This window comes from Falco peregrinus, chromosome 8 (genome assembly GCF_023634155.1).
Source record: "Falco peregrinus isolate bFalPer1 chromosome 8, bFalPer1.pri, whole genome shotgun sequence".
Taxonomy (NCBI): domain Eukaryota; kingdom Metazoa; phylum Chordata; class Aves; order Falconiformes; family Falconidae; genus Falco; species Falco peregrinus.
Genome location: NC_073728.1, coordinates 43635307 through 43649006, shown reverse-complemented (window position 1 = coordinate 43649006; position 13700 = coordinate 43635307). Strand labels below are relative to the sequence as shown.

The 13700-nt window shown below is 49.1% G+C and overlaps 1 protein-coding gene across 3 annotated transcripts in view; it reads left to right on the top strand.

Annotated features, from left to right (window-relative positions):
- ACVR1C (activin A receptor type 1C) overlaps positions 1–13700 on the top strand; it is a 37448-nt gene that overhangs the window by 12341 nt on the left and 11407 nt on the right. Inside the window, exons 2-3 of one of the 3 annotated variants that reach the window (XM_055813117.1) lie at positions 954–1184; positions 13233–13475. In XM_055813117.1, coding sequence (XP_055669092.1) covers positions 954–1184; positions 13233–13475 — 474 coding nt within the window. Of the gene's footprint in view, positions 1–937; positions 1185–13229; positions 13476–13700 lie in introns of those variants that run through there. The other 2 variants (XM_055813116.1, XM_027785236.2) reach the window with 2 other exon arrangements.

Sequence of the window (13700 nt, the reverse complement as noted above, 5' to 3'; positions counted from 1 at the left end):
AAGAAAAACAAGGAAGCCAAAATAATTTATGGTCAACATCTGGTGTTTCACTGAGGTGATGTAGCTTTGGTTTCCCCCTCATCTTCCAAGCATCGGTAAAGCCTGAGAATGCACTCGTTATTAAAATGTGTTTCTATTTGATGTGGTAAAATGTGAAGGTATGGTTAAAAACCTGCGGTACTTAAAAAACATCAAACTTTTGCACCAGAAGAAATTGGGCAGCTGTTTGTGTGCTGGAAAAAGGAAGACATGGGGAGGAAAAATCCAGTTACTGCTGTCCATGGGCTGCCTGTGGGCTGTTGGGTGGTGTGTGTCAGGACTTTGCATCATGGTGATGCACAGGCTGGTTGCCCTCACCCCATCGGCTCTGGCAAGACATGCCATTGCCAGCGTGGGGTGGGCGGTTGGCACCGGTGAGGGGGGGCCGTGTTTTGGTATGCCAGCACAGCTCCATGAACAGCAGCTGCTGATATTACTTAAGCTTCGGTACCTAGTAAACATAGCTGTGTGTAAGTACACACCTCGGGAGGGAGCACATGCCCGTGTGTGTGGTGGGCACTGTCTGAGGTGGTGCCTGGTGGCTGTGGGAGCTGAGGACGTGCACCTGGAGACGTGAACCTCCGTCCCCCCGGCCAGGCAAAGGGCGGCTTCCACAGGTGCTTCTCTTTGGGGTGGCCGGTCTTCTCTACCGCGCAAGGTAGATGCTGTCACCTCCCTCTGACCAAGGACCGCGCGGTTCATCTGTGGGTGTTGGGGATCTGTGCTGTCAGGGGCCTCCCAGGACCAGCTTCCTCCTGCAGCCCAGGAGCCCACTCACCAGCATGGGACCTGCGCCGGAGCTCCGCAGGGTGCCGGGGCTGAATGGGCTAGCCTTGGCCAGCAGGCACAGTTGCCATGGGAGGGGGTCTGTCTTCCCAGGGTCTTCTTATAAAAGCTGGAAACCTCTTTTTCAGGTCTCAAGTGCGTGTGCCAGCTGTGCGAGCACACCAACTTCACCTGCCAGACGGAGGGTGCCTGCTGGGCTTCGGTGATGCTGACCAACGGGCGGGAAGAGGTCATCAAGTCCTGCGTCTCCCTCCCGGAGCTGAACGCACAGGTCTTCTGCCACAGTTCCAAGAACATCACGAAGACCGAGTGCTGCTACACCGACTTCTGCAACAACATCACCCTCCGCCTGCCTGTTGGTAAGTGCCGCCCAAGTGCAAAACCCTGTTCAAACGCTTGTGTGACAGCTTGAGGGTGCAGAAATACCGTGCAGAGGACGCAGCCGTCTGTGAGAGCCAGCTAATGGGGATTTTAAAGACGGCCTGTAAAACAGTAGCTGTCTTTTTCCTCAGCTTGCTTCAGACAGGAAAATCTAAACTGCAGCTCTGTTTGGGGAAGAGTGAATTTCTGGCGTCTCCTAAAGATGTTCCAAATGCTGTCTTTGATACTCCACAAGGCATTAACCATGAAGATGAAAGGAAATGTTTGAAGGAAACCGACTTGTAACCTCACAAATTTTATGGGTTTGAATATCTTAAGGGAGCTTGTGGTTTGAATTGGCATTACTTTAGATAATATCTGATGTACTGGGGGCTTGCTGTGGGGCATGGGTCAGCAATGTGTAGCAGCTGTGAACGGGCAGTTGTGGGGTGCTGAGAGCTGTTACCTACTGCATCACAAGGAAATAATCACCTAAAGAAGAGAAAAGCCTTGCAGTGGCTGGAGTTTTACTGTCTCAAACATCTCTGCACACAGTTTTGAAGGACCTGCTTTGGTTGGCTCAGGTGAGAATTCAGAGAGGTTTGGGAAGGCGGGCAGGCAGTTGTAGGTGTTGACTGTGAATTGTGTATGGGAAATGCACCCCCGTGTCTTCGGGCAGACAAGCGTCTGGGTTGGTGGTGAGGTCTGACCCATGATGGGGCAGTCCCCCAGCATGTGAGGAGCTGCTCTCCTCATTGTCCTCGGTCAGTCTGTGTCACTGAGTGCCATGTCTTTGTGGTCTGGAGTGACAAGTGCTTACTGCAGCTTCTGTCGGCACACCTGTGTGTTGGAAGCAAGGGGTCTGCAGTGGCTCCACGGTGGGCAGGAGCACAGGTGGGTCCTCTCTGTTCCTACGTGCTGTATGACCTGTGTCATCATCCGCTGGGGGTGAGAGGACACAAAGTCATTGCTGGGTGATGTCTTTGGCTGATGCTGTTGCAGCAATCTTGTTACTCTCTCTTGATCATCAGGGTCCTGCAGTTCATTTTAGCAGCTTGTAAGGCAGCTTTTGGTGTCAGGTCGGTATCATTGATTCTTACCCAGCAGGGATGAGAAAGTGTAAGATTCCTGGTCCCAATTAGAGGGTGGAAAAAGATTTGCAGTTCCAGGAGCTCTGTGTATTACACAGCTGGTGCAGTTCTTGAGTTGTGCTAGACTCAAAATTGTGTAATGAAGTTGATTCAGTGTGCTTTTTTTAAAAAAAATAAATATTTATACTATTTTCAGATTTACTTAGTTGACTTCTCTTTCCAAGATTTGTGTTTAATCCAGGCTTTTTTTTGAGAAAGCTGTAAAATACACTACTTTATCAGATTATAACTTTTTATAGACTTACACTGAGAGATGTTACAGGTAAGAAAGATGCACATTAATCCATGATTTACAATTATAACTTGCATTTAAGCTGCTGTCGTATAGTACTTCACAGAATTTAAAAGGCTGTTACTGGAAGCACTTGTTATATTGCGTAAGATGCAGGAGGGCAGACAGTGTGGTGCTTGCTGTGGTAGCCGTGGGGACCGTCATCTCCTGGGGCAGACAGGCAGATGCTGGATGCTGCTGGAGGAAGGTCTTTTGCCACTCGCTGCTCCGGAGGAGCCAGCCTGGGCAGAAGCCTGGCAGCTGGGAGGGCTGACCCCCGTATGCAATCTTGCCTGTCGTGTGGGGCAGGAATAAGGATTGTTTAAGTGTTTTTCTTTCAGTTGACAACAGAAGGGAGATACTAATAGTGGTCATGCTCTAGAAATGTAGAAATAAAATACCACGGGTTTTTGGTTGGTTGGATTTTTTTAAATAATTTTTGTTTTTTTTTTCAAGTTGGGATGCTAGACTCTTTGGAGAGTACTGCTGTTTATGGAGGAGTGGTGGAGGCATGTCAGTCGTCCCAGTGCTTGAACTGGTAGTTGCAAACCCTCTGTTTTCATATTTCAGTACCAGAGAAAATTACTTAATTTTTAGCCTGAGCCCTTTGCTCTAAACATTTGGGAGAATTCACATTAGTCAAAAATTTAGCAGTGCTAATTTTATTTGTTTGTTGGTCTTCCCTGACAGCCCTTCTTCACATAATTTGCAGTGTAGGACAGCTTCATTTGGGCTCCAGTAAAAGGGAACTTTTGAAGGGGCATTGCCAAGTGTGTAGGCGAGGAGCTGGGCTGCGCGAGCCGGGGCTGTCCCACGCCGCCTCTGCAGCACCTGTGCCCTTTGCCTTGAGAGGTTTCGGGCTGGAGGTCTACCTGCCGTGCCAGCGATGGGCTCTGCCATGGGGAAAACCAGTTTGAATGCCATTGCCTGGGCTGCCTGTGTGCATTCCTGGGCTTAGGAAATGGCTGTTTCCAAAGTGAGGTTTTAGGCAGCCCCTTGCTCAGCTTGCATTTTTTTCTTCTTTCACTTCTGTTCGTATATGGCACTTGGCAATCCAAATCTGGATCTTGGGTTTGTCTGTGACTGAGGGCAAGAAATTTAAAGTGAAGGCACCATAGCGAGTAACCAGCATGGGACCTCTCAGCTGGCCTGACAGAACATGGAGGCACTTCTAGGTTTAGAAATTAGTCCGCTACTGATGCTGTAAAGGCTTTTGTTCCCACCCCTGGGCATGGGCTAAGCTGGGGTTCACACCGCTGGGACGTGCTGTGCTGGGACTGTGCTGGTGCAAGGCTGCAGGTGGGATTGCTTGGCCCTGGGGTCCATGTGTATTGTCACCTCTTCCTCCTGCAAGTCACTGCGTACCATTGTATGGCTTGTCTCATGTTGGTTGCCTGTCCCTTGTCAGCCATGGTGGGTAACTAAGTAAGCTGCTGGGTCGTTAATGCCGACCTTAGCATGCAGGCGCTCTGGTCTTTAAAATGTACCTACTTTGTCAAGGTACTTATTTAAGGCAGCCCACCTCCCGCCAGCCCCTCTCAACTGAGTACTAGTGCATGCCGTTTGACACTTGGTACAGGCATCTTGATATGGAAGTTCCATCCATCTGTCCATCCACCTATCTATCCATCCCCATTGTGCAGAGTCTAGTTAAAAAGCAGAGAGCGTGCAGATATGAAAAGCTTGTCTTTAGGCAGGAGTGAATCTCACGGAGAAGAAGCCTTGAGAAGGTCCACCATGATGCACATCCCTGACAGGTGAGGCAGGAATGTTGGCAGGCTCTTCCCTCCTGGTTACTGCAGCCGCATCCAGCCGGGGACACAAGCATCTCCTTTGGCTCTTCTTCGTGCCAACCTGCTTCAGCTCCCCTGTGTGTTAATTACCAAGGGCTTGTTGTAAATGCATCAAGAATGGCTGGAAAATAAACAAATGGCTTACAGCATGAGGATTTCTGAGGGCAGAAAGCAATTTGTGTGTTGTGATTGCCTGTGCATGAATTTCTGTGGTAAAACTGTAGATGGCATTGCATCATTGCATGCCTCGGTCAGCGGCGGAGCTCGTGTTGCTGTGCCTTGTGCGAGAGGAGTTGCTCTTGTCTTGAGTTGTTATTTTTACAATGTCTGAAAATACACATATTTAAGGACCGAGTCAACCTGGACATCTGCTTTTTATGTAGATGCGGTGCTGAGGGACATGGGTTGGTGGTGGGCTTGGCAGTGCTGGGTCAACAGTTGGACTCGAAGGTCTTAAAGGTCTTTTCCAACCTAAATGAGTCTGTGGTTCTTGTTGGCAGGAATTTCATGGTAGTGTTCTGCGTTAACAGGTGTTAAGTTTCAAAGTGCAGCATGAGTTTGCACTAATTGGGTTTTTTCTGTGTTACCTTGATGAATTATTTTCCAGGTTTCTACCATTTTATCTGGGATACTTTCAGCCCCGGCAGGTGACTTGAGGTGACCTTTTGCTGTCAGTGGGGTGTCACAACAGGGCTGCAGAAGGCGACCCGCATGCAGCATCCTCGATGGACCTTTCTGTGAATCTCTCGCTGTGTGAGAAATGGCCTTGGTGCACCTCAGCGTGTAACGGGCTATTCTGAGGTGTTGCTAATAAGATCCAGAAGACTTCTTCCAGTTGTAGACTTGCATCTCACAGGATTTTCAGGCCGTGTTTCAGAGATGGGAGATGGCACTTGTGATCTCTGCCCCCACCCCACGCATGAGCGGAATTTACCCCCCTCACAAGCCTGTTCACGATGACAGACCTTTACCTGCAGCCCTGCAGAAGACTGCCGGTGCTTCTTAGAAGCCGATGCTTGCATTTGGTTATGGTGGAGGGTGGTGTTTGGCCCCACAAAGGGTAAGCACAGGCTGGGGAACTTGTTTCCCATGCCTCCTCCAAAGCAGCAAAGTTGGTGTTGGCTTCAGTTACCTCCTTAGGTGGAGGCGGTGACTCCGCAGCTGTTGAACCGGAGCCTGAAGGCTCAGGCGCTTTTTGTCTGTGACCAGACACAGTTAACAGGGCTTTCTTGAGTTCTGGTGTCCTTGTCTGCATGTTTGTAGATGTGTGGGGAGAAGTTTGCGCTGCTACTCATTCTAACCTCTCCATCTCGACACACCCCGTGATGCTGTGTATTAAGTCTCCACCTTTACAGATGCTGAAAATTGAGGCTGGATGGGTGCAGGTGGCTTTGAAATTTGTCACAAGATTCTGGGCTTTCTGACCAGGCTGCTGTCAGAGGCTGGCTGAAGAAAATGTCAGCCTCTCAGAGAAAGAAACATGGGGATGTGTTCGGTGTGTGCAGCCACATGTCTGTGAGTTGGTGGGAAACTGCAGCGCAGCAAAGAATTCTCTGGTTTTAGGTTTTTTCCTTCAAAAGTAGCTCCCTCATTCCAGCAAAAGGCAACGCGCAGCAAGCATGGTCTCCTCTCTGCTCTGTCTTGGGTGACCTGGCACAGCAGCATCTCTAGAACTTAAGATAAAAAGCATATGACTTCTGTTCTGTATTTGCATAATGGAAAATGAGTCAGAGGAGGAAAGAGGCTTTATGCAACAAGATTAAGTTAATAGTGGGATTAACAAACTGTATAATAAGTAACTTCCCAGCTCTCTTCTTCATTCCTATAGCCCGAACTGTACAAAGGCACAAATGGCCCTCATATCACCTACAGTGGCACATGCTAGGATCAAAGAAAGCGAAATATAATAGAATTCCGAAGATAAAAATCCCCCGAGTGTATTCGTGTTGCCCAGAGAGACGGATCATACCAATGAGACTGTTGGACAAGATTCTCTTATTTTGTTAGTTTTCTTTTAATATTGTCTGTAGGTTTTGCATGAGCATGTAATTACTCTTCATTCCCTGGTTTCAAAATGACTAAAGACATCAAAGCCCTTTTAGGAGAATGGTATGGAGGGATACGATAGCGTTAAAGAAGTCAGACGCCACTGTGCAAAAAGTACTATAAGGTGCATATTAATGCAGAAAATGAGAAGAATCAGCCTTCAACCAATAACTTTCTGAATAAAACCCAGTGTTTGGATATAAATTGTATATTTATCGTTCCAGCTGTTTTCGGACCTTGAGAGCTGCCTCGGGCACTGGAGGGCTGGTGGGGGGGGTGCGGGCTGTGCCAGGGGGGGCGCAGGGCAAAGCTTCAGCTTTCCCTCACCTTTATTTTTGGCATTCCTTGTCTGTTACTGAACAGGATGAAAAGGTCTCTTGTTTTCTTGACACGGTCTCGATCCAGGAGAAGAGTCAGAAGGAAGGTCTGTTCAATGAGTGAAAAACCACAGTACTTCTCACTAACTTTCCTGAAATGTTATTGATGGATAGAATGATATTAATGGATAAAACCAGGGAGGACAGGGAATGGAACAAAGGAGGAAGAGGAGGGGAAATATTTTTATATATTTGTTTCTCTCTTCTGTGTGGCTGCTTTGTTGCCTCTTGACTGATGGTTTCTGAAAGCCACTGCTAGGGTTCAGTGGCCAGCGTTAACGGTTTGTGTTACTGCTTTGTTGCAGAGTAGTACCAGTAACTTGATTTAGCTGAATGTTTTCTGTCTGGTTTTTTTAATGAAGAAAATGAGTGTCTGCTGTGGCCCAGGCAGCCTTGGGTGGAGGCCAGGACTCAAAAACAGAAGAAAAAAAAAAAAGTGGAGAGGAAGAGCTGCTTGTGACCAAGGTCCACCAGGATCTAGTGCCTTCCAGCCTGCTAGGGGTGGGCTGAGCCTGGTCAGGGGGCTGTGGAGAAGATGTGATCACTGGGACATGCGTGGGCCAGTGTGAGAAGTGCTGCGGCCCAGGAACAGCTGGCCTGAACCCATCAGCCTCTAAAGGAGGGATGCTCCCTCTCTGGCTGCTGGCAGGTTAGCTGGCCGTGCCCTGGGACATGGGCTGTCAGCTGGGGCTGCTGTGGCACAGAGCAGCTCGGACACTGGAATGGCTGTGTGAGATGCACCAAACCTGTTCTGTTCCCCCTTCGTGCCGGTGCTGCTCAGTGCTGCAGCTCGGGGGATAATCCCCCAGCTGGGCTGGTATCCTGAGGTTCACCTCAACAACCCCCGCCCCAGGCAGAGCACCAGCCTGTCATAGCTGCTCAGTGGATGTCTTGTTTTGCAAGTATTTCACATACTTTGGTCCATCTTGGCCGTCCCAGATTTTGTGTTCTCTGGAGTGGCTGGTAGGAATACAGCTGTGCAAAGGGAAGGCAGGGGAGGGGGGAGCAGCAGTTCAGATAATGCATCCCTTTATCTCACAGCTGTATGCCTGGCACGTTTGCTTGAACTTCTGGATCCTTAAGCAGACCTTTCCCAGCTGATTTCCTAATGTCCTGAAAGGGGTGATGGGGTCTGTAGTCATGGTGGAAGCTGGAGAAACTTTTAGACTCTAGTCCAAATTGTGCGTTTTTGAAGTTGTCTATTCTGTATGTCTGACTAGAGCCCCCATTAGATGCAATAGATTTTCTTACTGTGTTGGAAAGAAGACATAATTTTTTGCCGCTGTGTAGCTTAGGAACTTAAACATGTATAGTTCAGGGCTTTTAGAAGTCTTATGGTGCCCATTATATGTCAAAAGCAAGGCAAACGTCATGCGTGAGAATGTCTTTTCCCTTGGAGGGGGAAAAAACACACCTTCCTTTTTTTTTTTTCTGCCTAAAAGTACTGTTTTGTTTACACAACTTGGACCGTAACTATGCCATATTGTGAAATTGCTAAATATTGCCAGATGTGCTATTTTTGTTTCATACATGGCAACATGTCTTCAGCTTCTATTCTTGATTAGTAAGTCATTGAAGAGAACATTTGAAATCAGATTGCAAAATGTTGGGATTAATGGTGTTGATTTGACGGTTTTAGGTACTCATGAGGGATTTTCTTATTTCCCAAAGGGTTTAACATTGCACAACTGCCGTAAACATTACCACACTCATCTGGTGATGTCACCTTTAATTGCTGTTTGTGCCTTGCGTGTCATGTGTTTTGCACTTGCACTGCTTGCCACGTGCGGTTCGTGCTGCAGGAAGCACTGCGGGTCCCTGGGGGGTCAGGGATGGGCACGGCTGCTGTCCTGGCTGCAGGATGCCATGCTGCAAGGGCTGGGGACAGAAGGTGGCCTGCCACCAGCCGTACAGCGGACAGCAGCCTCCCGCACGTGCTCCCTGAAGAACCAGAAAGGGTCTGAGTAGCTACCACCAGCCTCGATAGCACTTTGTGGTACAACCAGGAGCCTACAGGATGACAGAGGAGTTTTCTGGATGACTCCTTCCAAGAAACTTCTCTAGACAGTCAGGACCTCATCATTTGTCAGGAACTCGGTGGAGACTCCGTGCAAACTGGCCCACATGCCTCCACTTCCAGTCCCGCGGCTAACTTGCCTTCTGCACTTGAGCTCTCTCAACTCAGCAGCATCTCAGAGGAGACCTGTAAGAATCACTGAGCTTGGTTTTATTTTGAACAGCTGTCACTGCATAAGTCATAGAGCTGGCATCTGTCTGTATTCCTGATGCTGGGTGTCACCGTCCTGAGTGGGTGTGAGAGTGTCTTTGAATTTTGCTTCTGCTTTGCTCTCAGTCTCGCTCTCCATCCCCCAGAACAGTGGGGGGGGTGAGCTCACGAGCCTGTTATGCTTGCTGTGTCCCTGCTAGACCGGCTGCTTTCTCCAGCCTGCCCCGCTGCTCGCCTGGATCCCAGAATGTCCTGTGGGGGGGAAATTGCTCTACAAATTAAATTCTATTGCAGTTCTCTCACAAAGCCTGCTCTGCAGTGTTCTGACGATACAAGCTGTGCTCATACACGTTTTCAGTAAAACTGTATCAGATCGCTTTTCTCTTAATTTAACTGCAAATTTTGCAGACTTTTTTTCCTGATAAGATTGGTTTTGTTGCTTTTTTGAAAGATCATCTACGCATTTTTTGTGAGCCCCTTAAAATTCTGCTATAAAACCTGTTTCAGTGATTTACAGTGTATAGAGTGCTGCAAGTTACAAATTACCACGTCCCAAAAGCCTAACCCACACTGTTGTCTCAATTTTGTTGGCAAAACTAGGAACTGAACCTGGGTTTGTAGAATGTATGACAAGGTAGTGCAGACATAGCCAGTGTAGTAAATGCGGCTTTAATTTTAAAAACCCTTCAAAAATGGGTACTTACTTCTGAGTTCATTGTGAGTCAGGAGCATGTCCTGCAAGGGAAAGAGCACTTGTGGAAATGCACATTCCTGCACTTGCCATGCTCCACACCTCAATTCTTCATGCTCGCTGTCATCACTGGGTCACGCTCTCAGCTGTCAGTCTGAAATCACGGCCTGTGCGATCTCTCTGAGCACAGGGTGAGGCGTTACTGCAGCGGTGGGATGGGCAGCTTGTTCAGGAGCTTTAGTGAAGAAAAGCTGAGCAAAGCAATTTATTGTGCCCCAAGCAAACCTGACTTTTCCCTTCTTTGAAGTACTGCTGGAGCCGCTTTGCAGTTTCAGGCGATCCTGGAAGGGTTTATGTATATTTATAATTTTAAGATAAAAAGAAAGCCAGCAGTAACTATTACTCTTCTTTTGCCTACACAGGTTTGCCACCTGTAACATCCAGACTGCAAGGGAGCAGGCTTGAAAGTAAAGAAAAAGTGGAGACTGTCAATAAGTTTGCTTCTGGAAAGAGTGGTGCTCTGGAATGGAAGGAGCTGTTGAAAAAAGAGGAGAGGAGCTGGTGGGACTGGGAGGGGGATACAAGCCAGCAGGGAGGGTGCATGGCTAGAAGGGACTGCTGTCACCGGGCAGAGACTGCGTGCTGGTGAAGTGATGTGGGCGCGTGGCAAGGCTCACGGGCACAAGCAGGAGATGCAGGGAAGGATGTTCTGCCAGGACCACTGCTTGCTCTCTGACTGCCTGTCGGTGTTCAGCACAGGGCTCAAGGTCTGTGGCTGCTGGGGGTGAGTATTTTCCAGCAGGACTGCTTGTCACTGCTGCTCTCAGCAGGAGAGCCGCTGCTTCGGTCAGGGTGCCAAGCTCCCGCGCCTGTCTGCAAAGACACCCTCTGGAGTCTCTCCTCCCGCTGGCTCGGTTGCTGCTGTTCAAACCTTCCTGATTATTTTCCTTTTGATGTTGTTTGCGCTGGCCTAAGAAGAATGAAGTTTTATGTTTTGCTCATTTCACGTTATGTTGTTGTTCGGCAGCTGGTGGGAAGAACTGGCATTTTATAGTAAGTATCTTGCACACATTTGCCTTTACCAGCCACTGCCGATAGATAACGAATATGCTTAGATCTGCGGGAGATGGATTTGGGCAATGTGCTGGAAGTGATGTATTTTGAACAGCTGGGGGACAGCTCGTTACCCCAACAGCTGTCCTGCAGCGCGGCAGCCCTCCTCTGCAGCCTTCAGCGGGCTCGCAGCCTGCGCTCGGTGCGGTGAGAGCCTGGCCACGGCGCCAGAGGGGCTGCGGGAGGGGATGTGTGATACGTACTTACCGCACTTTGTACCTGCGTCAGGGGAATCTGTGCCATGTAAGACAGCAGCTTAGGAAATGGCAGTGTGTCTTATCGGTGAACAAGCAGCAGTTGCAGGGAGGAATCCTGCTCGCAAATCCTTTTACGAATCCACCGGCTGACCCTGGAGTGTCCCGTTGAAGGTCTGTTAAATGAAAAGCCCTTGGGCAAGGTGCAAATGTTCGTTTTCAGAACCATTTGAGTTGTGCACTGCGAACAGACATGGGCCCTTCTGTTGTTACCATTTGGTTTGTTTTCTTTCTCACTTTAATTAAAGTGCATGGGCTTGGAACGTAAGGGAGAGAAGAAAAAGGAACAAGTTAACTTTGCGCAGCAGACTTGTACCTGGCGCTTCTGAATGTTGAAGTGCGTGGCTTGATAAGGCCCTTTGAAGAAGAAGAGGTTCTATTGTGCTATTACCTGGAGGAAAGCAACAGTTCGTGCTGAGGGCTGTCAGGCTGCTTCTGCTGAGACCCCAACTCACTGGGTGATGTGGAGTCTCAGTTATTCTCAAAATTCAGATTACAGTATTCACGTTGCTTAACGTTTGCCTGAAGGGAGAGAGGGGCTTTTTGCTTGCTAGAACAGCTAAAAGGGATGACTTTGCGTGGTGTGGCGTTCATGATTCTTAAATTTTCTGTAGCCTGTAGATCCACCGTTTGGTACTCGTGATTCTGGTGAGGGGGGTTTTGGGGTTGTGTTTCTGTTTTGTTGTATTTTTAGGAGGGGAGGTGGTGGTTTTTGGTTGTTTTGGGTTTTGCTTTTGAGGGTTTTTTTTAAGCTTATTTACAATTTTTTGGCATTAAGATATTTGTGTGTGTGTGCAAATAAACACCTTAGTAATATGTTCCTATATCTTCTTGATACGTTGTTTTGGGTTTTGTTTTTTTTTTACCCCTGTAGTTTTAAAATGGAAAATTATGAAAGACAGTCCCATTTCTTGACCCTTGTGAAATACAGCTTCATGGACACAAGTTCCAAAACTGTTCTGTTTTTGAAATCCTTTTAATGCCCATTTACTAGAACTTTGTATTCCCATATGCGTTGTTAGGAAAGTTTTTTCCAAGGATTTTCAGCAGGGACAGCGCGCTGAGGAATTTATACACAAACTTTCAAGTGTGGGAAGGGCACTGTGGCCAGTGGCAGTGGATCCAGCGGGGTGTCTCTTGCTGAAGGCAGGTTACCCGCATGTGGAGCTGCCACCCATGCTACTGCGTGCAAAACGCAGGTTGCTGGCTGTGGGGGTGGTGGGCACGCTGCGTAGCCTCTGCAGCGGGTGACATCTTGGTCGCGATCCTGCAGTGAGCTTGCTGGTCCTGTCTCATGATCTTCTGCTGTGGGGAGATGGGGGATCAGCTGACTGCAGACGAATGGTGTTTTGCCAATGCAAACAGATTAAAACGGCATACTCTGTAGGGTTCCAGCTGTGTTTTTGGAAATAGGATTGCAAGGAAAGGTCCTTCATGTGTTTGCGGGCTTGTACTGAGAGGTGGGGTGGGTCTACGTGGAGAATCGTAGAACCATAGAATTGTTTGGGTTGGAAAAGACCCTTGAGATCATCACGTCCAACCATTAACCCAGCACTGCCAAGCCCACCACTAAACCATGTCTCTCAGTGCTGCATCTACATATTTTTTAAACATCTCCAGGGATGGAGATTCCACCACCTCCCTGGGCAGCCTCTTCCAGTGCTTGAGAAGCTGGTGGCCAGGACACATTGTGCTGCGAGAAGTCTGTAGGTTTAGTATCAGATGAGTGGAGACATGACTGGACACTTCCCTGCAGGGAGGGGTCAGCATGTCCGAGGAGCTTTCCTGGGGGCAGGCATGGCGATGGTCTGTGTGGCTCCTTCCCTCCAGCTCTGCACCACTGGATGTCTCCGTGGTGCTTCCTTGAGCAGCTACTGGTGGGATGATCTGAGATGGTGGTGTTTGGTGGCGGTCACAGTGCCAACCTGAGGCCAAGCTACCTGCAAAAAAGGTGGTGGTGGGGGGAAAGACTCTAACTTAAGCAATGTGGTCTGTCTCGCTGCTGCTGGTCCCGGTCAGGATGACTGTGGGAAATCATTACATCTTAACATGTTGTCACTCCACAGCCCTTCACTTACTGTCTTTTTCCCTCCACGCTGCTCTCCCTTGTGTCTTTCAAAGCAGCAGAGCCTCCCAGCAGAGCCGGCGCGGGAGCGGTGGTGCTGGCAGTGACGGTGGCGGTGCCGGTGTGTGTCCTGTCCCTGGCAGCCGTGCTGGTGGCGTGCAGCTGCCAGGGCCGGCGCTGCGCCCGCGGCAGGGCCAAGCAGCCCAACGTGGAGGAGCCCCTCTCTGAGTGCAACCTGGTGAGCTCCAGGAAGACACTGAAGGATCTCATCTACGACATGACGACCTCTGGCTCTGGCTCTGGTAGGTGGGGGCTGCCCTGCCCGCCACCCTCACCTCAGTGTGCGGTTGCTTTGCAGGCAGCTTTCGCAGCAGACTTCCTTGATGCTTAAACCGAAGGCGAGCGTGCCATCTTGCTTGTAGTGTGATGAAGAACGTCTCCTGCTGGGCATGGGGTGCCAGGGGACACTGGTGACAAGTTTTATGTCGAGGGAGGTTTTGTGCCGATGTGTTTGGCCACACCTTACG